Source organism: Magnolia sinica, chromosome 14 (genome assembly GCF_029962835.1).
Source record: "Magnolia sinica isolate HGM2019 chromosome 14, MsV1, whole genome shotgun sequence".
NCBI classification, from domain to species: domain Eukaryota; kingdom Viridiplantae; phylum Streptophyta; class Magnoliopsida; order Magnoliales; family Magnoliaceae; genus Magnolia; species Magnolia sinica.
Window position 1 is genome coordinate 15,041,853 of NC_080586.1, and position 26,206 is coordinate 15,068,058.

The 26,206-nt window shown below is 41.2% G+C and overlaps 1 protein-coding gene across 2 annotated transcripts; it reads right to left on the reverse strand.

Moving 5' to 3' along the window:
* Window positions 1–4,350: 4,350 nt before the first annotated feature.
* Window positions 4,351–23,440, reverse strand: LOC131225127 (uncharacterized). Of its 2 annotated transcripts, XM_058220566.1 has the most exons (9): window positions 23,324–23,440; window positions 20,183–20,319; window positions 17,476–17,537; window positions 15,127–15,239; window positions 14,949–15,051; window positions 8,635–8,862; window positions 7,448–7,666; window positions 5,953–6,213; window positions 4,351–4,843 (listed from the first exon to the last, which is right to left on the reverse strand). In XM_058220566.1, exons 2-9 carry the CDS (start codon window positions 20,286–20,288, stop codon window positions 4,541–4,543), a joined length of 1,395 nt encoding a protein of 464 aa, XP_058076549.1. In that variant the 5' UTR covers window positions 20,289–20,319; window positions 23,324–23,440; the 3' UTR covers window positions 4,351–4,540. The 2 variants fall into 2 exon arrangements, with proteins under 2 accessions (XP_058076549.1, XP_058076550.1); XM_058220567.1 differs by lacking the exons at window positions 20,183–20,319; window positions 23,324–23,440 and adding an exon at window positions 17,664–18,253.
* Window positions 23,441–26,206: the final 2,766 nt, after the last annotated feature.

The window sequence follows — 26,206 nt, forward strand, 5'->3', positions numbered from 1 at the left end:
CTATCACATGTCAAATGAACAGATCATGGGGCACATTGGACATACCGCAACCCAAAGCCTCAGAAATCAAGTTAAATAAACTATCTGTTGATTGCAAATCAAGTCAATAGCTGAAATAAATTAGTCGGTGATCCAAATACAATATGTGAAACTAGATGGTTAAGATCGTCTAATCAGTTCAATTTTGTCTGAACTTCATCCACAGTGAGGCTTATGATTTTGGATGGTCCAGATTGTACGTAGAACAAACTACCAACCCAGTATCAACTATCACTCTCTCTATCCTAACTCCTAAGCCACAAAGCACACGTGCTAGATCCATGGGTTTATTAGGGTTGCCAAAGGTGGACATGACCCTGTTCAAAAAATATAGCCAATCCACTGATAAGATGTAGCTGATGCATGAGTATTGACCTTTTTCTCATTTTCATCAACTGTCCATTTGTACCATAGACATGCTCTACAGTGAATGAGTTGAGCAGAAATATTTTTTAACCAAGGAATGTTCACCATGATCACTGACTTTTCAACAGCCCTGATCTTGCACACGTGTTCATTTCAGCAAATTTGTTTCTAGTCCCTTATCCATCTCACTCACAAGTCAGGTCTCAATGTTCTCATCTCCAAATTGTAGACTAAACAATTGTGGCTATTGTGATATACCAACTCAAGTACCTGAAAAAAATGAAAGTTTTCTGACAGCATTCTAAGAGCGTTTGGGCCCGCTCTGTTGTGTGTATGCCATCCAACACACATCCAGTGAGCCCCACCATGATTCGGGATGCCTCAAAAATCAGGCCCATCCAATCATTGGGTGGTCCATGCCAAAGAAAACAATGGACAACCACCCAAAAACTTCCAAATTCATGTGGTGGCCCACTTGGTTTTCAGTTCAGCCTGATTTTTTGTAGGACCCTATGCATTTGACTTTCACCAACTGGATGATTAAGATATCCTATCAGTGCGACTATTGGGTCACGCTCCTTCCATATTGGGACCCGTGATTTGGAAGATCTGATCTTAATTAGATGTGGTTTTCACAGGTTGGGATCAGCGGCTCAAACCAATCAATCGTCTCTGCCGATCCAACAGCCACGGTTGCTGTTAACAACAATTGTTCAATCCGGATTGGACGGTCATTAAGTCATGGATCCATCCACCTGCCATGCCAAACTGATGGAGCTGTATCATCTTAGTTTTCCTTTCAGTGATTTAGTTAATCAAATTGATTTCATGTTAGGATCTCTTGTTGAAATGTATGATAGGTTTGGCTTTTACATCGCCTCATCTGCAGGGCCCACCCAACAACTGCAAGAGCTTTCTTATGAAAATCGAGTGGCCATAATTTATATCAGCTGCTCGCACAAGATCTTTGGCTAGCTATTTGATCCTTTCTGATGATTTAAGTCAGTGCTTGGGACTGATGGTTTGTACAACAGGGGCGTGCGGTTAGTACACATGGGGCTCCATGGTTCAGTGGCCCTAGCCATTAGATATGGTTGGACCCGCTTTGGATGGTCTATGCAACTCTATAAATTGGAAGAATCCTAACCCGTTCTATGTGTGTATGAAAATAGACTGAAGAAGGGAAAGGCAACAATGGTCCACAATCTACAAAGGGAAGGGATTTTTGGTACATACAGGACCCATCATTTCAACAGTTTGGATCATTGAACCGTTGGCCCCACTTCATCAGCTACAGGCAGAAATCTTGAGTCTTCCACACATGCTTTAGTCCCATGATCATTGTCTCATCAGACTACCATGGCAAGCCCACTCGTTTGCAGAACTCATCTCTATACCAACCATGTGTCATGGTGAGACGTGTGAGATCCAAGCTGTTCATCATCGGATGGATCGATAATATCTGTGTAGGATCAAAACGTTCACACAATAAGGTAATGCATCAAATGGGAATTGTTTACAGCATGTTTATGAGCAGGAGGTTCGATGATACCTGAAAATCGTCCCAACCATTTCGTATGGACAATGACTGACAAACAGAGCAGATGGACGTGCATAGCACATGTTGGAACAAGGCATATTCTGGTGTAAAAGCCAGTTCAGATGTTAAGGATGGTACTGATTTCGGTGCCACGAGAAGAGCAGATGGGTTTGGTTTAGTGGGCCTGAGGATTATCCCAGTGTGAGGCCTACCAAACAGGTGGTTTGGATTGCTGCCACGTATGATAAATTGGAACGTGTTAGCGGGTGAATAACCCATTTGGCAAACTCATTTTCCAGATAAAATTAGATTGACTTTGTTTCAGAAAAATTGTTTTTTGAAGGTTAGCACATTGTCAGGGATTCTGCATAAACGTTCAAGACATTTTCCAGAACCCTAGGTGATTTTATTTTTTTTCACACAGCATGTTAATTTCAAAGGCATAGATATTCCATTATCTGCCCATCAAAACTACTAGTGGGCCCCAGGAAACTTGACCTATCATTAGGTGACCGAGCAGGGCAGTCAATGGGCTGAGCCATGGTTAGTCTGAGCCCATTTCATCGAACATTTTAGGCCTTGTACTTAGCGAATGGACCTGGAAGCCACACCCTGGACTGGCTTTGTGCACATAACCAAGCCCTAAGGATCTGTTTGGACAGCAATTGTTGTTGGGCGAAACAAAGACTTCTTGCCTAAAATGTTGGCTGTGACCCCAACCATGCTGCAAAACGAGGCTTTCCTCTTGAAACCCTCGTTCCGTCGGTGCGTCCAAACAGATCCTAAAAGACATTAATTTGCCACCATTTCATGTCTGGCACTACAGCTACTTTCAGTGGATTTATAGTTGGACCTGCAAAATAAGGCCCCATTTATGGACCTTGTGGAATGTGCTACAGCCCACTAGGTGTCCACATGTGCTGACACGGCACACGTAAGAGATCCCAGACGCTCATCAGCCAGGCCCTGCTTGATGATGATGATGCAAATGTCAGAAGAAATGCTAGTAAAATCGCCAAATGGCCCAGGTTCAATGTCTACATCTGGGACACCAAGATGGAAGAGGCCAGACTTTTTTTCAGCCTGAGAATCTGATGTCGTGCAGCCGACCTTATGAGAATTTGGATCTGATACCGTGCAGCCGACCTTACGAGTACTTGGATCTGATATGTGCCTGACCGGCAGCTCTTCGAGAGCAAAGACCATGAGAACATCTGCAACCAACAGAATGACACAAGAAGCATATGGACCCCTGACCTGACGATATGTTTAGCATCCATTGGCTTTGAGACGGTAAATGGTCTAATGATTGGGCTGCTGATGGGTCCATCATGGATAGACCATGCCCCAAAATCTTCCATAACCGAAGATCTTAGGCATCCAGTATTTGATGAATTAATGTTGAATGCGTGGGCCATTTGCATAACAATTTAATACCTTGGTTTTAGAACTCGAAGACTTGGACCGACTCATCTGCTCTGAGTTGAGAGTCCTAACGGATGAATTGGGTGACTCGGCTGAGCCCCCTACGTGCCCAAAAAAAGGAGGAGAAGAAGAAGAAGAAGATACAAAATGATATCTAACCTAGTTTTAAGGATAAAAGACCTACTTAAATGTGTGGCCTAGATTTATTTATTTTTTTGAGAGATGAGTGGCCTAGAAATGCAATAAAAAATATCAAAATTCTGAAATGTTGAATAAGTATCTGATTGCTTTTTTTTTTAGGTTGCACCAAATAGCATGAAATTTCATGATTAACCAGTCTAATTTGGTACAGCCATATGCAACCTTTAAATTAATAAATTCACGGAATGCAACTAAATCATCTTGCGGGGCCTATATCCAGGGTTCGGAGGAGAAAATGAGCAAAGAACCAAAACAAATCACCAAAAATCAAAAAAGAACCCAAGTCAGACCAAGGTGTACAGAACCAACTTGGGTAAAAGATGGGCGCCCATTACTTCAGCCAATGAGACCCTCAAGATGATGGAAGCAAAAGACAGTCCACATCAACCAAATGCAACTAAAAGGAGCAATGTATATTTACCGAATAACAAGGATTTTGCCTTTCGGTAAAGAGACTTACAAGGCGTTTGGATGGACAAATCCCAAAACGTGGACATGGATAACCGACATGAGTTACCAAAGAATAGGGAATTTTCCTTGGGTATGAGACTTGCAGCCATTTCAAAATAAGAGGAGGAAGAAAGACCGTCCAGTAAGGGTAGTCGGGTGGAATCCCATTGTCAGGAGCAACAGGACCCATCCATTCTCAGTTTGGGAACCACAATATAATGGTGGGTCACATTATCTCTCTGGGACAGGCCCCATCACTTCAGCCAATAGAAGCCCACTGAATACCATCATGTCCTGCATCCAGATATTCACAAAACTGAAATAATTCATAAAACTGAAACAGCAAAAAGAAGTAAAATAATGAAAATAAGCATTTCTTCGATGTTTTCTTCTCCACCTCACAAAAACTGTTCCCAAGAGCGATCTCCCCTCCCACATTTTACTTATGTTTCTCTCTTCTAAGCAAGTGTTTTTGTGAACTGAGTCTCGAGTTTTTTACCTGTGTGTATGTGTGATTACTCAGATGGTGCAGGGTGGTACGTTGAGTGTGCTTCCGGCTTGAATCTGGCCCCACCCAATGAGCCGCCAGTGCTTCTCAACCCGCCGGCTGAGGGCCACCTTCTCGCCTTTGCTGGTGCACACGGGCGAGGTAAGTTGCAGCTTGGCAAGATCATTCTTCACCGCAAGCACTCGGGCCCCAGTCGACATGGACCCAATGTTCAACATCAGGATCTCACCCTTTGTCAGCTTCGAGACCTTTCCTTGCTTCTCTGTCCCCTTTGTCCTGACTCCAAGAAGCCGTCGGAGCAGGAAGAAGTTCACCTGATAAAAGATATATATGGTGATGACAAGTGAATTTGTTCTGCTTCGATACATATTGTATCACAGCCACGCAGTGATGGTGACAGGTAGGGGTGGCAATGGGTCAGCATGGGTTTGGTTTGGTTCATAACGAGGATAGCTCCAACCCAAGCCCAACCCATGCATTAAACGGGTTGAAAAAACTCTGCATCGACCCATCTATAACTGGGTCAACCCAAACCACCCCACCCACCTAACCAATTTAATTGAAAATTATAACAAATGAATTAAAAATAAAAATATAATCAAAATTCATTTTGTATAAAATAAAAATATCAACCACATATTTAGAACTTTAATAATATAAAATCAAGCCCTTATTATAATCTGAATCACAACCATTGTAACTGAGTTTAGGGTTTTAAAACTTGTATTATATTATAATATATAATATGTATACATAATATAGGTGGCATTAGTGATGAGGCAAAGGGTGGACCATATTCATAACCTGCTGGGTCTTGCCCAACAAACCCAAACCCAACCCGTTTAATTTGGGGTTGACAAAACACAACCCTAGCCCAACTCACATGGGAAATGGGTCAACCCAAACCTAACATTCCGGGTTGAGTCCAGGTCAGATTGGTGGACCAGGTGAAGTTTTGCCAGCCTGACAAGCAAGGTGCCCTATACAATTGTTTAACCTCAAACCCCTGCAATTATTAAGGGAAATATTTGCAGCCCAACAAAATGAATGTGTGGACCACCTGTTGGTGGTCTAAACCATTCATATGGTGCCCTCCATCATGGATAGGAGATCCCCTAATAATCTCCTTGTAGGATGATCCTAACCATCTAAATGAGCTCCTTTTAAATGAAAATGCCCATGTAGAGCATGTTCCATCCAATGACGAGCCTGTCACATGAATGGTTTATATTACCAAAAGGTCAGTTCTACCGGTACCATTTCTAGGTAATGAAGCATCATAAATTAAATCATCCCCAATGATTAATCAGGGGCCATGCTAGGAGATGATCTATCTGGAGAATGGATAGCTGGTTGCTTCAGAATATTAGGCCATTAAAAATATTCCGTTAAAATATAATGAAGGTGCGTGCATGCAGCTTACCTCAAGCTCAACAAAGACATCGGGGAGTGATCCGACCTCCCCGAGGACCTGACCCACCAGCCTATCAGCACGAGTCAACGTGGGATCCATCGTGGTACCAACTCCAATGAGGCCGCCAGGAACAGCAAACTGCAGCTCATTCTGCTCAGCAAATAGTGAGACGATTCTTGAATAGATTGGGGTGCACTTGATGTTGCCGCTCTCATCTTTTACAACAATACCTGGACGGACTTCAATGAATTGATTTACCTTCAAGACTCCCTGCATAAGCATTGTTGTCAAAACAATGCACAAAACATCAGCAGAAAATGGGAGTAAACATTGATCCATAATGTATGTATGTTTTTACATAAAGAAATTGAGTATTACTAACATATGCACACATGTTGACACGATACATAACAGAATGATTCTAGAGTTGCAACATGGGTTCGGATAAACCCATACCGGAATGACCCAACCCAAGTTTGGGTCAGGTTGGGTTGGATTATCAAGGTCCTTGGGTTGGGTTCAGGAAAAACACCCACCCAATTTGAATTCAGGTTGGGTTGGATTATCAAGGTCCTTGGGTTGGGTTTGGGAAAAACACCCACCCAATTTGAATTCGGGTTCAGTTTGGGTTGAGCAAATTCTGGCAGGGTTAGTTTGTGTTGGGAATAATCGCATGTATTTGGGTTGGGGGCGGGTCAGGTTGGGTAGAGTATGAAGTATTTCAGGTTGGGTTCGGGTTGGGCACCACAGGTTGGAATTCAGGTTGGGTCAAGTTGTGGGTTGGGTCCTCCTAAGTTCGGGTTGGGTCCGGGTTGATCCTTAACCCAACCCAACCCGCCATAGTTGCAGCCCTAATGATGACCATATGCTAATAAATTTGCATCTGTATATGCAAATGTGTGCAGTTGCAATCCATAAAGTGAAAATTATACAATTCATGCTATCTTTCCAAAGATAGTTTATATGACACTGGCAGAATTTGGGGTTCCACATGCATGCGTGGAGCTACCATGCACATGGGATGCATATACCTCCTCAATTGAGACCATCCAAATCATTGGCCCAATCATGAGTAGGAGATGACCCCAAAGTCAATTTGATTGGATGATCCCATCTTCTAATTGATTGACATTTGTTTGCTGAATTTGGACCGTTGACCATTTCTGATATTAACTGTACATCTGATGGACACCAATCAGGGAGGACATCCATTCAGTGCGATTTTGGTTTATGACCCATCTAAATAGGTGCATGCAATTTGGACAGTTCAGATGGTGGTGCATGTATGCCATGTGTACAGTGGCTGTGAATTGCATGCAGGTGGATTGCCACTCTGTTAGAGCATCAAGCAATTCCTACAAGAAGAAAGCAGCTTCTATGAGTGCCAATCAAGATTCAAAGGATGCAGGATACCCAAAATATGAAGGAAATATGTGGCCCAAGTTTCACAAAAAGCCTGACCTAATCTGCACAAGTGTCAAATGTAACTGAGAAAGTAACGTACCCTGAGGATGCTTCCACCGGCAACACCACCCTTTATGTCATCTACCTCGAAGCCAGGCTTATTGACATCAAATGACCGGATTACTATCATATTTGGAGGTGACACGAAGTTCCTCTCTGGGATGGGGATTTTTTTAACGAGATACTCACAGACAACATCGATGTTGTATTTCAATTGTGCAGAAATCGGCACAACCGGTGCCCCATCAGCAACTGTACCCTGCATATATGAACTTGAGGATGAGGAAGGCTTTGTGAATGATCCCGTGTTAGAAGGTTGTTGATGGATCAGATTCAGGTTGCATACTAGTGTATCCGTATCCAAACCCAAAAGAGGGAATTGCACTCAGGTCCTATTGAGTTCAGATACAGGTACTGTTTGTGAGGTACCAGATAGGAAACCAATCAGATTCGGGCATCCCATCACGTCCCACCGGATTCAGTTTCAAGCATGGAGTTGGGATGGGGTTTGGATCAAGAAATAGGTCTAGAATTGAGCTTGGATCCATGTTCAGATTTGGAGTCAGATCCTTACCAGAAACATGCCATCTGAAAGGTTATTAATAATAAGTACAATTAGATTTAAATAAATAAATAAAAAGGACAAGACTGAAAGGAAAAAGAAACATATGTTCACAATTCATCTGAGTTGGGCAACCAACCCAACCTCATTTCTAAATGGATCCAAATTGTTGGACTATAATGGGGCCTGCTTAAGAACTGGACCAGAAATCTGTACCCACATTCAACTAAATCAGATTGGATATTGAGGATATCCATGGATACAGGTACCCATTGACAGCCATGCAATGTTAAATTCATATATCTTAGTTATCAAATACTCTTATCTCTGTAGATGGCACACAAGAACAAGATCCGCACCATTCATCGGCTGGGTCATTACAACCAGTCAGGTGATCCCATTCACTAAATGGAGGACCTTTGGTTGGACTTAACATGCATTTGTTTCTCAAATTTCCTTCAGTTGATAGTTAGGATGGTTTGAGTGATATGGCTTTTGGGTACAATCCATCCATTACACGGCACCACAAATGAACAGTGCATCTCATGCCACGTGTATGTAAAAACATACATGAGAACTAGTTTAGATATATGAATATGAGTCTGTCATTGGATTCTTTCTGTTTTAGAAATATCCTTTCTCAGATATGGTCTACGACCACTGACCTGAATAAACTTTTGGATTGCTTCATGCTGGTTTATGGCTACGCTTTCTTGTATAAGATCGATTTTATTTTGTAAGATAATAAGGTGTTGCAGCCGCATAATTTCAACAGCAGCTAGATGCTCAGAGGTTTGTGGTTGGGGGCAACTTTCATTGCTAGCTATCAAAAGCAATGCTCCATCCATGATTGCAGCTCCATTGAGCATAGTAGCCATAAGAATATCATGACCCTGTTGAGAAAGCAAAGAAAGGGGGGAAATTTGAGTAAAGAACAAGGTTTTAAAAAAATCACATGCAGACACACAATATTAAGGCATTGATATCGTGCCCCCCAGTTTCGATCTTCCTCCAATTGATGATAAACAACTTCCAAAGAGAGCTACCCACGTCTAAGTCTGGTGCACAGTTCACATGAAATTACATCTATTTGATAGGCATGAGAAATAACAAGCAAATAAACAATAAATTGTGATAACTGGCAATTGTTGTTGGCAAGCAATGCAAATTAGTAGACTTCGAGATAGCAAAAATTGTTCTGAAAGATGTAGAAGGGGTCATTTGGTAGAATGGATTCGGTGATAATTGGTGGTAATAGCAAAAAGTGGTCACGTTTGGGAGGGCGTGCAGAAATGGTAAATAGATTCCATTTACCACCGATTCATCCATTTTGAAATAGCTGGAAGAAGGCATGATTTCAACACCAACTACCATGGATTCCATTTGGTGATGCCAAGCATGAAATCACCCAAATTCCACTTTAATAATTAGTTGGCCGCACCATAATGTTTAAGTGAAATCCACCATGATCACCAGGTGTGTCACCACATTTTAGAAATCAGCATGGTCTATGATTTAGGTGGGCCATACAAAGGGAAACTGTTGGGAAAGGAACGCCTTTTTCAAAGCCCACTATGATGATTATATGAAATCCACTCCACCCGTTAGATGCCAAGCTAAAATTTAGGCCTCGGGAATCCGTGATTCAACTAAGCCACACGAAGGGAAACAGTTTGGAGGGTGAGCGTTGTCCCGTATGCTATTTCCAATTGTGTGGTCCGCTTGAATCACGGATATGGCTTTATTTTGGGCCATACGGCTAAAATGAGGTGACGCACATACTCATCAGGCTGGGCCACGTGTGAGGATTTTTTAGTTGTCATGTGGTTCACGTCAGTCACTTCTACATGAAAATCGCCTAAAATCCACTTACAGAATTAGTGGGCCAGACCGTAATGTTTATGTGAAATCTACCTTAATCGGTAGGTGTGTCACCCCATTTTAGTTGTAAGGCCTAAAAAGAAGCACAAATCGTGATTCAAGTGGGCATACGAAGAGAAACAATTGAGGGAGGGACACCCACCCTTGATTTTTCTTAAGGCCTGCCGTAATTATTATAAATCCACTCCAATTGTTAGATGCCAAGCTAAAATTTAGGCTTCCATACCAAAAATCGGGCCCATTAGTGATGGGTGAGCCATGTGAAGGGAAACAATTTGGATGGTGAGTGTTGCTCCATATATTGTTTCCAATCGTGTGGTCCACCATAATCACGGACCGGGCTGATTTTTATGCCCTACAACTAAAGTGGAGTGGCGCACTTGGTGATCAAGGTGGATTTCACATCAACATAATGGTGGGCCACATCTGAGAATTTTTGAGTTGTGCATGTGGTTCACGTCGGTCACCTCTACATGAAAATTATTCGAAATCCAATTAAAGAATTAATGGGTTCCATTGTGATGTTTAAGTGAAATCCACCCCAATCACCAAGTGCATCGCCCCATTTTAGCCGTACGGCCCAAAAATAAGCCTAGTCTATGATTCAAGTGGACCATACAAAGCGAAACATTTGGTAGAGAGACACCCACCCTTGATTTTTTAGGGTCTCCAGCTGTTAGATGCCAAGCTAAAATTTAGGCCTCGGGACCAAAAATTAGGCCCATCCGTGATTTAGGCGGGCCATACAAAGGAAAACAATTTAGAGGATGAGCGTTGCCCTATACACTATTTCCAATCATATGGTCCACCTGAATCACGAATTGAGCTGATTTTTAGGCCCTACAACTAAAATGGAGTGACGGGCCTGCAAATCGGGGTGGATTTCACATAAACATCACGGTTGACCATGTGTTAGAATTCATAAAATCCATTTGATGCATGCTTCAAAAATGACGTGGCATCAATCCATGTGCCAAACGCAAATGCTTTATTCCACTAGATTTCATGTGCCAAACACAGCTAAGGATTCCAATTCATGTGGATTCCATGGTAATTGTGATTCCAATTTATACCAAGTACAAGCTGCCAAACAACCCTTGGAGCTTCATAACAGAATTAAAAGATGTGAAAGAATCGAATGCTATATCTTAACCAGTATCGTTGCAAATGTTTAAACAGACAATTTTGGTGACAATCCAAACACAACGGAACATCTTCACACTTCATACTTCTAATCTACTCAGCCAGCACTATCCAATAAATAACAAAATTCACCGAGATGCAAATGGCACTTGCAGAATGATATCATAACAGATAACAATAATAACATAAGACCTGAAGGTGGAGATCAACAAGCTTTCTCCCAAAACGTAGATATCCCACCCACTTTTTTCTTTTCTTTTGTTTTTGAGCAAATAAAAGAGATTTCATTAATCTAAGGGATCCAAAGATCAAGAATCCAACCTGAAAAGATCAAGAATGCCCTTCGCCTAATTAAAAGTTTGACCGACAGGCATGACACAAGCATCACCCCATGAGGCTACACCATTCAATCCCTATCTCCGAAACTGGCGAACCCGTAAATTTCGTCGACAACAAATGCCCAGTCCATTATTGACCTTTTAATATTCTCAACCAGAGCTGAGGAAATTTGGATGCCCTTGAATATCCGATTGTTCCTTTCTTTCCAGATCTTCTAGCAGAGGTCGAAACAAGCCGAGTTACACAAAATCCTGCACTTGACAAAGACCGGATGCTCTTCCAACTGATAAAATCCTCTTCCAATGCACTTGTGACGCATGCTGTTTTGAATTCCTTGAGAAAGAAATTCCATGTCACTTCCGTCATTGAGCAATGGAGAAGCAAGTGAGCACATGTCTCTTAATCAGCTTTACACATAACATCCTGTTTGGAAGAAGCATAACGTGCCATTGCAGTTTGTCTACATTCAGAATTTTTTGACAGATCGCAGTCTATATAAACGGTGAGATTCCAGGAGGGCTGGTGCTTTCCACAATTGGGCAGCAAACTGGGACTCGGCTTCATTATATGAGCAGTGGAATAAGGATTTTACAGAAAATTTTCCTGACTTCTTCCTTTTCCAAATTCTTTCATCTGCTACCATAGGTGATACCCCGTAGACCATCCTTAACAGGGCCTGCAAGTTTACCACTCCTTCGTCCTTCAAATTTCTTCTAAGGATTATGTTCCATATAAACAGTGCCGTCCATCAAGATATGCCTCTCCCACATCAACTTGTATTAGTCTAGTGAATCTGACTGCCAAGGAACAGGTATCAAGCCATTAATCTTCTGAACCACACCCCCCCCCCCAAACACAAATTAAATAAATAAATCAGCCATCCTAACCATATCTTTCCAAATGTTGGGGGCCCTAAGACCTCCGAGAAATAGCTGGGTCTCACCCCCAGTTTGATACACCAAATTTCTCAAAAATGACTTCACACCACAATGCATCTCTTTCCTATTGAAGCGCCACCACCATTTACTGAGGAATCTTCTATTCTTCTCCCTAATCTTGCCAATGCCAAAAATCCTGCCTCCTTATTGCATTTCACCAAGTGCAAGTTCTTATCCGAAGCGGCTCCCCACAGGAACTGTCTCTCAATCTTCTTGATATTCCACTGTCTCTTACAACTATGTCAGTGGCTGACAAGGGGTTCCTAAGATTCAACTGGGTCAACAAACTTTCTCCCAGAATTTAGATATCCCACTCTCTTATAACTATGCTGGTGGCCAACCACTAAAGGGATTCCCAAGACTCAACTCGGTCAGCTAAATAAGATAATGGAAATAAAATATTAGATGCTTCACTAGAAGGTTCAGCTCAGTGCAGATCTCGGTTGAGATGACTAGGATTTGGCATTGAAGGATAAGTAATTCAATCGCTCAACATTCAATTCAAATCAAAACCAGCTACCACCTGAAATCGAATGTCTTTTATGCAGGCTGTCTACCAGCAGGCGCAAGTACTACCGGGTGGAATTTAAAAATTAGAAAATTTGTGAGGGGGGGTGGGGTGTGTCGGTCCAATTCAAGTAGAGCTAGGTATGACTCCTCAATTAACAAATTTGCCTTTTTAGGCAAGGAGTTATGAGATACTGGGATTCTTTCTTATCTACTTTTGTGCCATGATTGGTGCAGGACAGATAATCGAAGCAATAGTCTCTAACAACTCATTCAAAGTTTCAAGTTACATTAAACGTGGAACTCCCAGAGTGCATGCACACTTCCCTTTGGCCTATTCCTTCCTCAAATAAAGACTCAATCAAAGCCCACTTGGTAACGCTCCAAGTTGGACCCTTATGTTAGCCAATCAGCTAATAGAAGAGGCCTCCAACACAAGACATTAGAGTCTCTGCATTATATTCTCTTCTTATTTTATCTCCCTCTCTAGTTAATCTCTCTTAAAGTTACCTTACGACAGCTAGGTCCTTGTCACAAAAAATAACCAACTGCTAATTACCCAGTGACACTTAAAGATTCCACATATTCGGTAACTCTTATCCTAGCGGCGAAAAGACTCCTACCAAAGAAAAGACCACCTGTAAACCAGCATAAGATCTACTAAATCTGTAATTTTATTAAAACCCGCCTAATAAACAAAAGAGACCTTATTAACAACCCATTACAAGCCTTACAAGGATTCTAATTTTAGTCACAACCCCTGTTTCAATTCAATTTGTGAATATAATTTGAGCAACACTTACCCTAGATATTATTAAATAGGAACTACATTAAAGAGAAATGCTCTAGTGCTCCTAGTTGGATTGGTTAACTAGTACAGTCCGAAGGATCAATCTGAACTGTTGATTAAGTTCAAAGCACATTTCATGCAAAAAAAAAATCACACTGATTGGATTATCCAATTCAACTTTGATTTGTGGCCTTATTTTCTACAGCCATCCTTTTTCCAAGCCATGGATGGGATGGTTACGATTGCCTAACAAAAGTGAGCCTTTACAATTGTAAGCAATCCATGATGGTCCCTAACAAATAGGTATATCAAAATGTTGCTTAGACCTATTTGTGTGTAAATGATCTGAACTGTCTATATTTAAGCCTATTGATCAAACGGTTAATATTCATTAGATTAGTGTGATGTTTTTGTGGTGGCCTAGAATTGTGTGTTGGACCTAATGAACAGTATGATCAATTGATTGAACTGTCGAAGTGGCCCAATGCAATTAGGAGCATTATAATTTATAGTGCTGTGAGTGCACTGAAGCATATCTCTCTATTAAAATGCTTAAAATCTCTCTACCACCACTCGATGCACCAAAGTGAAGGCTTCCGAGAACCTTGGTCACACACCCCCAAACTCTTCTACTCCACATGTGGTCCATAGAGGTACCACAACACCACGTCCCTTTAAACATTTAGGTTGATTAGGAAACAAAATCTACAGATATTTGGCCCCATTAGCAACTGCCCAGATCGTGAGGCCAACTTTTGGACCACATCAGTGATGATTGAGTTATATATGCCATGTGTACCATGATGCGGTGCACAAACCAATTAATATTTTCATAAGAATAGGATCATCTATTCATCATCCTCAATCCAAAACTCAAGCAGCTCATTTGTGCAGCATGACTTCTAAGTATGTCAATGCAGCTAGTCCAACCAGAACCCAAGCAGCTCATATGTACAGTCTGATTTCCTTGAAGAATTTTAGCTAAGCTTCATGTTAAGTCACCAATGAGAAGACCAGCAATAATGTTTACTACACATCCTAAATTAACAGGTTTTCATGTGTTCTCCACCAGTTGGTTAGATACGATTGATCCAGCTTAGAAGTTCAACACACCCACTTGCATAATACAACTGACATGCAAAGAACAAGATTAGTCACTGTCTATGAGATTACATGGTCAAAATAATCAACAAATGGCTTCACTAGATAGTAACAAGTTGAGGAAAAAAGCAGGTGCATAAAGCCATCCTCACGCACAAATACAATACAGACTAGTGCATAGAAGGGTAGACCACATCAGATAATCTAGTGTTAATCTAGTAACACTGTAAAATTATAACAATATCAACAAAGGTAAAGCTAAAGAGATCAATCATCTCACCGGGCAATCGACAAAGGAAACATGCCTCAAGAGTTTCATTCTGGAATTCTCAAATCCTGGAACATCACATAGAGGACTGTCTTCTTTTTGACTTCCATAGGCCCTACAAACATGATTAGGTCAGTTTTGCAGATTGGCAAAGAACAAAGAAAAGAACATATTTCGTAAAGACACATACTTGTAGCTCATTGGACGAGGGCATCTTTCATCTTCACATTTATATATTTTTGCATTAGCATAACCCAGCTTGATGGTAATATTACGCTCCAGCTCACTCTTGAAACGAACAGTCTGCACACAGGACTCAAAAGAATGGTCAATGGCAGAGCTTCTGTATTTTACTATATAATTAGGAATCATAATGCATGCTACCTTGTCTGTACATTTTTGTACAACACCATATCTATATAACCTTATAGTTAAAAAATGGTTAGTGGTTAACCATCCACAAACTAGTTAATTACATAACTGAGAATACAACACAATCATTTCTAACTGACATTTGGCAAGCAGATGGTGTTATGTTGGTGAATTTACGGATGTTATCTGAAAATGTGAATTTGTGGATGTTATATTGAAAGAAAAATAAAATAAAATCTTAACTCAAGCTAGTATACATAGCATGATAATAATGGTTCAATATTTATTATTTTAGCAGTAATATAATGACTAAGAAATGTCTCCCATAAATATTCTATAAAAATGAATGTGGCAGATAGCAATTATTTTCTACGCTAAGTAATCATTTCCATACATGGATTACTGATACTTTCTTTCAAAACCCATATTCTTGAGTAAAAAGAATTATCAATAACAAACAAATTTTACTAAAGCCTAACTGACAGGTACATACATAAATCCATCATGGCAATGGATAGGACTCCCCTGTACCAAGAGAAGGTCTACGGGCCCCTTCCTTAGCGTGGGAATCAGCGAAACTATCAGCCTTGGATTTGATGAAAGGAGATACCCTGGGACTGCAAATGAAGCCTAACCCAACTGGATATAGGCATTAACTCATAATGAGGATCAAGCAATTCCGATGCAAGAGTGGAAGTATTTATGAGTTGAAAGGCAATATCTTTGTTCTTCCCACTTGTCCTTTGACTATGAAAGAAATTGATTCCACTTACAAAAGCATTGGCGGTATCAAACTCATTAAAAAATAGGCCCGGAAATGGGTGCACTGTGGTTGGTTCAGGCCTGGATTTCGAGTTAGTCAGGCCAAGCCTAATCAAAATATGGATATTGCCTGGCCCAGGCCAGGCCTATTGTCAACCCTATGAAACATTGATGCTTTTGTATCATCTCAGTTCTCCCTTCTCTTTTTTCACGTTTACTAAAGATCTTCAGCATCATTCATATAACTTCATTGATTGGAAAAGAAGTTACAGAAAACATTAGCCGCATACATCTTGTATAGGGCTAGCAATGGGTTGGACCGGCACACAGAATCTGTTGTTGCCAGGTCAGGTTCGTTCTAAAAACGTGATTCATTTTAGTGAGTGCATAGGACCTAGTATGACCTTGGCCTGAACTGACCCACACGCATTTATATATTTTATATATTTATCATTTATGTAAGTTACATGTCACAACCTTGTATTCTTTTCTCGCTTTTGCGAGCTTCCACTAAAATTGTTGTCATCTCTCCATATGTGTGTGTAAGTTACATATCACAACCATTGTTTGCTTTGGTGGCAGAGATGTGTGGGTAGAGGCAAAAATTCTTGGGTTCATGCCTTCCTAAGACATTTTTGTTTACAAATTTTATGTGGGTGGACCAGGCTGCGCCTGGGATAGAATCTGCTCACAGGTCAAGCATTCATCTCATTTCAGTGAAGTGTCAGCTTGGGCCTGGATTCCAGGCCAGTTTGGTAAACGTTCGGACTTGGTCTATATCTAACCCAATGCACTGCCAAAGGCCAATCTTCCCTCCCTTTTCCATTCTTTGAGGGCCTGTTTGGCCGGGCAAATCCCATGGGATTAGTAGGGATGGGATGGATTTTAAGGTAATGATGGTGGTGTCAGTGGATTGGTTTAAGATCCATGGGATTGCTATATCCCGGGACAAGTTCACTGGGTCTGTTTGGCACGCCCGGCATATCCCAGGATTTTACCTTCCAATCCATCCAACCAAGCAATGGGATCAATTTTAAGGTAATGATGGTGATGTCAGTGGATTGTTTTAAGATCCATGGGATTGCTTATATCCCGGGACAAGTTCACCGGGTCTGTTTGGCTCGTCATGCATATACCGGGATATCACGATCCCATCCCTCCTAATACCGTGGGATCGGTCCGGCCAAACAGGCTCTGAAATACAATTGTCATTGATTTCATAAATTCAACCAATAATATCCCAGTGCCTAACTACAATGACAGAGTAAAATAGACAAATGTGTGCAGTAGTAACATCAAAGGAATGCCATTCGGTAAAAAAAAAAAAAAAAATTTAAAAAGTACCTTCAAAGGAATGAGCAAAAATAAAAAGGAAGGACAGTAGATATACAGCAAGGCAAATTACCTGAACACCAGATATTGCTTTGACAACGGTTGACTTCCCATGTGCCACATGACCTATCGTACCTTTTTTTAAAGAGAGAGAATGACAAATTTATTAGCAAGCCTGCAACATAGTGAGAAAAGAACACAACCAAAAACAAAAATAAAATAGAAACAGAAAGATTGGCAGCCAAGGCTGCCTTTACATACACTGCCCACCCCTTAACTAAACTATTGATTTTCCTAATGACCTCACCCACATCGACATTCTCATTACGAAAGCAATGCCGATTCCAAGCTCCCCAAATAGACCAACACACTACCATGATAACGAGCCTCCACTTATCCTTTTCAATTTTTCCTACTCCTCCCTCATGCCAAGCCCAAAGAAGACCTTCCATTGACTTCGGCATCACCTAGGCAATATTGAGCAAACACAAAAAATGCTCCCATGCTCTACAAGCAAAGGGACAATGAACAAAATGGTAATCGATCAACTCCGCATTCCCCATGAACGTAAGGCAGATTTTGGGAAGAACTAGAGACCTCCTTTGAAGGTTGTCGGCTGTCGGAACCCTCTTACAGCCCAACAACCAAACAAAAGCCGCCACACGAGGGGAAGCTTCAAAGTACCGGTGGTGGAATGGATGAAATGGACCAGAGAGCTGACGCGGCTTGATAATCAGACTTAAAACGATCGAACAGAGAACCTTCCCAAGCTATACGCTGCCCAAATCATGGAAGCCCCTTCAAGAGGAGAAGGACATGAACCTTTAAGGCGATTCAATAAACCGGCGAACTTCACAATCTCTCGACCATCATATTTCTACAACAAGGAGAGCTCCTAACAACACAGTGACACAAGAAGAGAAACAAACAGCAACATAAATGAACCGATCAAGAGCAAGACCAGCCACTCTAGTGAAAAGATCTTGGACCACACTATCACTGCATCAAATATCCACCCAAAACCAGGATGCGATGCCTATTCCCAAGCGAAAAAGCAACCCCCCTACGAACCAAATAATCAGTCGCTGGATGCAATGACCTATCGTACCTGGAGCACAAAGTTTATCAACATGCATTATATCTAAATCCTCACAATATTTTCTGAAGAACATCGTCTTAAAAGATGTGTGGAATGTAGATTTACCAAATTGCCTTAGAAAAATGATATTGAACTATTTCCCTATAAACTAACCCCTAATAGATAGTCCAGGGGAAAATCATCCCAACCATGTGTTGCCTTGCAAATAACGGAACCAAAGAACAAGCACTTGAAAAAAACTAGAGAAAAGCACAAGCATCTACCCACCAATTCAAATATTTCTGAAAAGAAGCTCTAGACCCTGTAGCAAAAGAGTTACTAAGTAGGAGGTGGTTGACTATACATAACACATATGACATATCATACATGTTTCTTTTTTAAAGATGGCGATTTTATTGATCAAGCAGGGTCGAGGCGCCCTCGAAAAGAATACACAAAAGCCCAAAAACTACAAGGAAACCCAGAAGCTACAAGGATACCAAAGAATCAAAAGAAAATACAATCTTTTAAAGAAGACAAATTCGAGCCTAGCCCATGAAATCCAATTTAGCTCTCCTAAAGACTTCCAAAGCAAATCCACTCCTATGGTGAAAACATCGGTTGCTCCTTTCTCCCCACGAACCCATTTTCCGACAAGCAAGGACAGCCTCCATAATGATCTTCCTCTCTAACCAACTTTGCCCCCATGCCATGAGCTAAGAAGACCCGAAATTGAATTCACCATAGCACACTAAGTGTTAAACAAGCCCAACAAACTATCCCAAATACCTCCACAAAAGGGCAATGAAGGAATAAATGACAGGCCAACTCCACGTTCCGCATACATAATAAGTAGACGTGCAAAATCACCATTTTCCTCTTCCTTAGAATATCCACCGTTAGCACCTTGTTTCTTCCCACCAGCCAAGTAAGAGTTGCAGCCTGGGAGGGACCCCGTAGTACAAAATGACATATGTAAACCCTTTCTCCCACCTATACTGAAGCCCATGGCACACATTGAAAAAGGAGAGAACTGTGAATATCCCGGATGTCTTTGGTTCACATCATCGTGTCAATAGCCGACGACGAGGGGGAGACACCACTCGACTTCCTAGACAAAGAAAAGAATTTGATCCATTCTTCTTCCTATAAGTTTCTACATCATGGAGAGGTCCAAGTGTCCTAGATTTAGACACCGAATAATAATGAATTAATGATCAACTATAACATTTGCATCTATAGCCAATGTTACCAACTGCAAAAACTCCTTCTAAAGGAGTATCTCCCCCAACCAAACATCCTCCCAAGACCTTATTCTTTTTCCGTCCCCTGGGGAGAAGCTAACCCCCTCCATGAACCTCTTCCTCAACCCAACAATTGTCCTCTATGTCAAAATGGCCCTATACCTGGTGACATTCAACTTCTCTTCACCCACTTCAAGGGAAAAAAATTGCCCTCACACACATGCACATGCTCAAGCAAATGACAAATAAATGGATGAGAAGGGAAGAAAACTTACCGATATTCAACTTCTCTTCACCCACTTCAATGGAAAAATCAATCACACACTCAAGCAAATGACAAATGGATGAGAAGGGAAGAAAACTTACAAATATTCAACTTCTCTTCACCCACTTCAACGGGAAAAATCAATCACACAATCAAGCAAATGACCAATGGATGAGAAGGGAAGAAAACTTACCAATGTTAATAGTAGCCTGACGAGAAATGACTTCAGGAGAGAGTGGATGTAATTTTGTCACATCAAGCTTACTTAGGTCTTGCTCCATCAAACCTTTTTTAGACATTTTGATCGTAGCAAAAATGGCCTTGGTAATCCTAGCATAGGTGGAAACAAGTATTGTCATGGGAGAATTACAAAACTACTCATATGAAAGATAAAGCTACATAGAAAATTTTCATAACTAGTCAAAAGTTCAAAATGAATGACAAGCCAATCATGAGCATGGATCGCATGCTGCACTTCAAGGCTAAAATGGAAGCAGCGGACTGGAGTAGGGCACAATGACCCTTTTTCTGACCCCAGTCCGCCACTTACATTTTTTTCACCCACCGGGAAAAAAAAAAATTAACAACAAAAGAAGATGAAGAAGACGAAGAAGGAGACTCGAGTAGGAAAAAAAGATCACAATGTTCCAAAATATGTGGACAAACTATAGCAAATGGTATGTCAAGTATTATCAACATTACCAATACCATACATTATATAATGACTCAATGTTCTTATAAGCAACTGTCTTGTTACAACCCATCTAAGCACAAAATCAGATTGAGACTAGTTTGAAATTTTGATAACACCTAATAGAACTCCTCCAATCGGCATGGTTGCAATTCATTGTCCCATTTCTACTATATTTTTGGTGCAGTTGGATGCACTACTAAATTGAATTGCAATAATTACTTTGACTAAAATTGAATAGAACAACAATTACTGTTCAAATTACCGATTAAAAAATGAACAAATTGCTGTTAACTTCCTTAGAATTCATGCTAATTCTAGGCTCCAAATTGCATTTATGTTACTTCCAAGTTAGACTTGAAAAGAATGCAATTGATATTTTAGGATAACTTCTTCATTACTATTACGGTATTACCCATTTCCTCTATCGAACTTTTGTTCTTTTCTTTCTTTTTTAAGCGTACTTTGGATGTAGGTGTAAATTCTCACTTACGTAAAAAAAATTTCCACCACTAAAGAGTTTCGCGTGTAAACTATTTCATTCTATCATGTTTGGGTACCAGTAGAATCTTTACAAAGTGATCAATTTATTGTGTCTGGGTACTAGTATTTGTTGTTGTTGTTTTTTTTATTTTTAAAAAAAAAAAAATCAAGAAAAGAGTCTCATTGGAGGTAAAGTTGTAGTTGCACGAAGTGTGAAGCGAAGCAACAACAATTTCAAGAGCGGGAGAGGGGAACAACTCTTTCAAAGAGTAAACAATTATAAACAAGCAAGAGTCCAAAGCAAGGATTTGAAGTGGGAGCATCACCTAGTTAGAAAGATATTTCAATTTGCAACTAAGGGTAAAGTCTTACCTAGTAAATTGTTACTTAGCTTACCAAGCGGAATCTGTTGCTTGCTTCTTTAAGAAAAGTGTTTACAAGGTGTAATAAATAGTTTACACCCCCCCTTCACCTCATCTAATGCCCGGATTTTACCCGTATACAAACAGTCCCTTCTAGGGAAGCTGAACGCCCAACGCATGAACCCAAGTTTGAGATTTGGAGATTCTTGCAATTGAGCTATGAGCCCAACCTCTTGAACTAATTATTGCAATTCAATTCAATGGTGCATGCAAACACAACCTTAGGTATGCATACACATGTAATTGTTCTTTGTGTGCATTCTAATTCCTGAGGAACACCAAAGGAATGCATAAAATGAAACAAATGTTTCTTGTTATAAGTTCATGTTAGGAAGATATGTCTTTATTATATGCATATATGTAGGTGTGTGCTCGAAAAAAGGACCAGATTGTGCGATAATGAGAATGAAAAAGAATGCTTGCCTAAAATATATGATCCTTTTTTTAACGGACCATATCGTGGAACAATTAAAAAAGTATATTCACGTTCAATTATGGATGATTCAATCAGTTGGACAGAACCATTCCCTAAGTTTAAGATGGATAGGTGCCCCCCGTGTCTCCCACAGGCCGAAACAAGAACTCTATGTGGGAGTAGAAGCCCCAAAACGAGAATTGGGAATTTTTCTGATAGGGGATGATAGTGATTAGGAACACCAAAGGAACGTGTAAAATGAAACAAACGTTTCTTGTTATAAGTTTATGTTAGGAAGATATGTCTTTATTATATGTATATATGTATACAAATTAGGAAGACATGTCTTTATTAATGTGTGTATGGGCGTGTGTCTACACACACACACATGGATACCCATTACAGTAGCCATCAAAGCCTACTCCCCCAACACAGCTGCCAATGTGACTGCTCCCGCAGTGGATCTCATGATGCAAGTTCATGTGCTCAAATCAGGCTGGTTGGGTCATCAAGTAGTGCACTGTGCAGTGGATGTGGACTGTCGATCGCTTGTTATAATCACCCGTTCTCCCCCCGATATAGCTGTCAATGTGACCGCTCCAGCGGTGGGTCCCACGATGTAAGTTCATGCGCCGAAATCAGGCTGGCCGGGTCATCAAGTGGTGAACTGTGCAGTATATGTGGACCGTTGGTCAATTGTTATCATCACCCATTTTTTCAAACATGTATAGCCAGCCTGATAACCAAATGGGCTGAGTTTCTCCAACACAGAAGATGAACGGCTGGGATCTTGGCATGTAGCACATGTGCAGGACCCTCGAATGGCTATCGCATTCATTGTGAGTGAAATGCTCCAGATTCAGCACAATGGACCTGCCCCAAGTAGTTGCATTTGAACATGTACATAGTCCAAATCACCGATGTAGAATTTCCATTCGGTCCGGTCACCTCTTCCTACGCAGCACGAAAAATTCACACCGACCAGATGATCCTAGCCATCTGATCATCGGCCCTCTATTTTCCAATCCACTGATAAAGTGCCTATGATCGTCTGGCCGGAGCGATTCTCAATGGCCATAGACAATCCAAGGTGGGGCCCACCAAATGGACGGACCAGAATGCTGATTGTGCCTCTTTGTTAAACTAATCCCGGACCATCCATTCGGCAGTATACACTGTTGGACGGGCAGGATCATCCAGTCGGTAAGCTTTTCTAAAATACAAGGAAACAATAACACAAGACGATTAAACGATAAATATAAAATAAAAAATAAAAAATAACAAAAAAGATCGTCTGAGCTGGATATAAGAAAATGGACGTACCGGAATCAAGGGGACGGACGGGAGAGATTTCTCTAAGCTCGCCGGACCGGCAAGAGGGAGATAAGGGAGGGAATGCAGAGAAAGCGCCGCTTGAGAAAACTGGGAAGAGAAACCATGGTAGCGTAGTTTTGCCCTTATGAATTATATATCATGTGGTCTAGCAGTGCACGAAGGATCGTAGTCACGCATGCATCCGTGGTACACGTGGGATAGATTTGCGTCGATCCAGACCGTTCCGAGCTAGGTTCCACCGAATGTGGGGGGACGCGGATTTCCTGCGAAAGCTTTTTCGCAGGAAGTTCCTGCTTGGGGGCTGGGTGGGGTCAAAGGTTATGTTTGTGAGAAATCCACACCGTCCATCAGTTGTGGGAGCTTATTTTAGGACACGCGAATAGATTTGAGGTGGATCCAAGACTCAAGTGGGTCGGACGAGAGGGAAAAGCGGAGAAAGAGTTTCCTACCGTTGAAACCTTCTTGAGATCTATCTTGATATTCATATAACATCCAAACCGTTTATAACGTCATTCCCACTCGGATGAAGTGAAAACACCAAAATTTCGCCTGATATGAAACTCAAGTGGCCATACGAATGTTTCAAGCGGTGGTCACTGAATCTACGCTCTTTCCTCTCACGCTGACCACTTGACTTTTAGATACAACTTATTTTTTTGTTGCATGTCCTAAACGAGAAATTTTCAACTGTACGACCAGTATATGGCCCACAACCTTTTTAAGCCCACTCGCTTTTTACCTTCCAAGAATACTCCCAGCTGTACGGCCCCATTTCTCAGGTCGAAAATGCCCCTGCTTTCCTTCCTGAGCCGGATCGCCTGGTGCTCGAAGACGAGCGCTTACGCTCCTCGAACTCCGAGTTGTACGAACGGTTCAAAAGATATCAACGTTGCATGGCCCCACAGTTATGTATTTATTATATCCACAACGTTCATCCATATTTCGAGATCATTTCGGAGCATTATCAAAATAAAATAAAAAAAATCATACCCAAAGATCAACTGGACCACACCACAACGAGCAGGGGGAAAATTGATTTTCACCATTAAAAATTTTGTAGGGCCCACCATAACATATATTTTCCAACCAATCTATTCATAATGTCACAAATAACTGGATGAAAAGGAAAATAAAATTTCATAATGATCCAAAACTTCTGTGACCCATGAAAGGATTTCAATGGTAGACGTTCAATCCTCCACTGCCTTTTACGGTGTGGTCCACTTGATAGCTAGATCTGACATATTTTTCGTCTCAAGCCTTAATACACATTTTTCGTCTCAAGCCTTAATACACGCTCGCCAAATAGATGGACGGCTTGGATATAATACATACATCATAATGGGACCCATAAACAGCAATAGGACTACAATAGGGAAAAAAAAGAACCAGCCTTTATCCGGTCGACTGGGTGGTCGACCCGACTCGCTGTCCCACTGACCTGGTCGACCGGGTCCAAACCCAATCGACCCCAACTGGCTGTTCTTTTTTTCTTTGATTTTTTTTTGTAACAGGGAGAACTTTTTCTCCCTTACATTTTTCTCGAATACATAATTATGTAAATATGTATATATGAGTATATAAAAATATTTTTCTATCTCTTAATTCATTTCTTTGTCTATTTATTTAACAAACATATCTCCTAAAGTAAAATAAGTTACTTAATCGTACTATATATGATTTTGGGATAGGAGAAGCTAATTTAGCCAACCAACATAGTAATTTTCCAAGAATCCATCGGGTCGATGGTTAAAAATCCACTTCATGGTCAATTCACTTAACGTCATGGCCATTTCCATGCACTTCGCAGTCAATTCACTTCACTTCACCGTCATTTCCATGCATTTCACAGTCATTCTCGCCGATTTCATGTTGATTCACGGTCAATTCACTTCACTTCACGGCCATTTCCACGCACTTCGCGGTCAATTCACTTCACTTCACCGTCATTTCCATGTATTTCACAGTCATTCCCAGTGATTCCGTGTTGATTCACGGTCAATTCGACGCACTTCACGGTCAATTAACTTCACTTCATGGCCATTTTCACGCACTTCGCGGTTAATTCACTTCATTTCACCGTCATTTCCATGCATTTCACGGCCATTCTCGGTGATTCCGTGTTGATTCACGGTCAATTCGACGCACTTCACGGTCAATTCACTTCACTTCACGCCCATTTCCACGCACTTCGCGGTCATTTCACTTCACTTCAACGTCATTTCCATGTATTTCACGGTCATTCCCGGCGATTCCGTGTTGATTCACGGTGAATTCGACGCACTTCACGGTCAATTCACTTCACTTCACGCCCATTTCCACGCACTTCACGATCAATTCACTTCACTGCACACCCATTCCCATGAATTTCATGGTCATTCCCGGCAATTCCATGTTAATTCACAGTCAATTAGACGCACTTCACGGTCAATTTACTCCACTTCAAGGCCATTTCCACGCACTTCGTGGTCAATTCACTTCACTTCACCATCATTTCCATGCATTTCACAGTCATTCCCGGCAATTCTGTGTTCATTCACAGTCAATTCGACCCACTTCACGACCATTTTGACACACTTTGCGGTCAATTCACTTCACTTCATCGTCATTTCCATGCATTTCACGGTCATTCCCGGCGACTCTGTGTTGATTCACGGTCAATTCACTTCACTTCACGGCCATTTCCATGCACTTTGCGGTCAATTCACTTCACTTCACGCCCATTCTCATGCATTTCACGGTCATTCCCCACAATTTCGTGTTGATTCACGGTCAATTCAACGCACTTCACGGTCAATTCACTTCACTTCACGACCATTTCGACGCACTTCGCGGTCAATTCACTTCACTTCACCTTCATTTCAATGCATT

Bases quoted from the DNA above. Each gene is read 5' to 3' on its own strand.
- LOC131225127 (XM_058220566.1), bottom strand. From the start codon at position 20,288: ATGTCTAAAAAAGGTTTGATGGAGCAAGACCTAAGTAAGCTTGATGTG. The intron at 15,240-17,475 runs GTAATTTGCCTT...TCCTGTGTGCAG, and splicing joins AAGCAATATCTGGTGTTCAG to ACTGTTCGTTTCAAGAGTGA. The intron at 4,844-5,952 runs GTAAGCTGCATG...ATCTTTTATCAG, and splicing joins ATGTCTTTGTTGAGCTTGAG to GTGAACTTCTTCCTGCTCCG.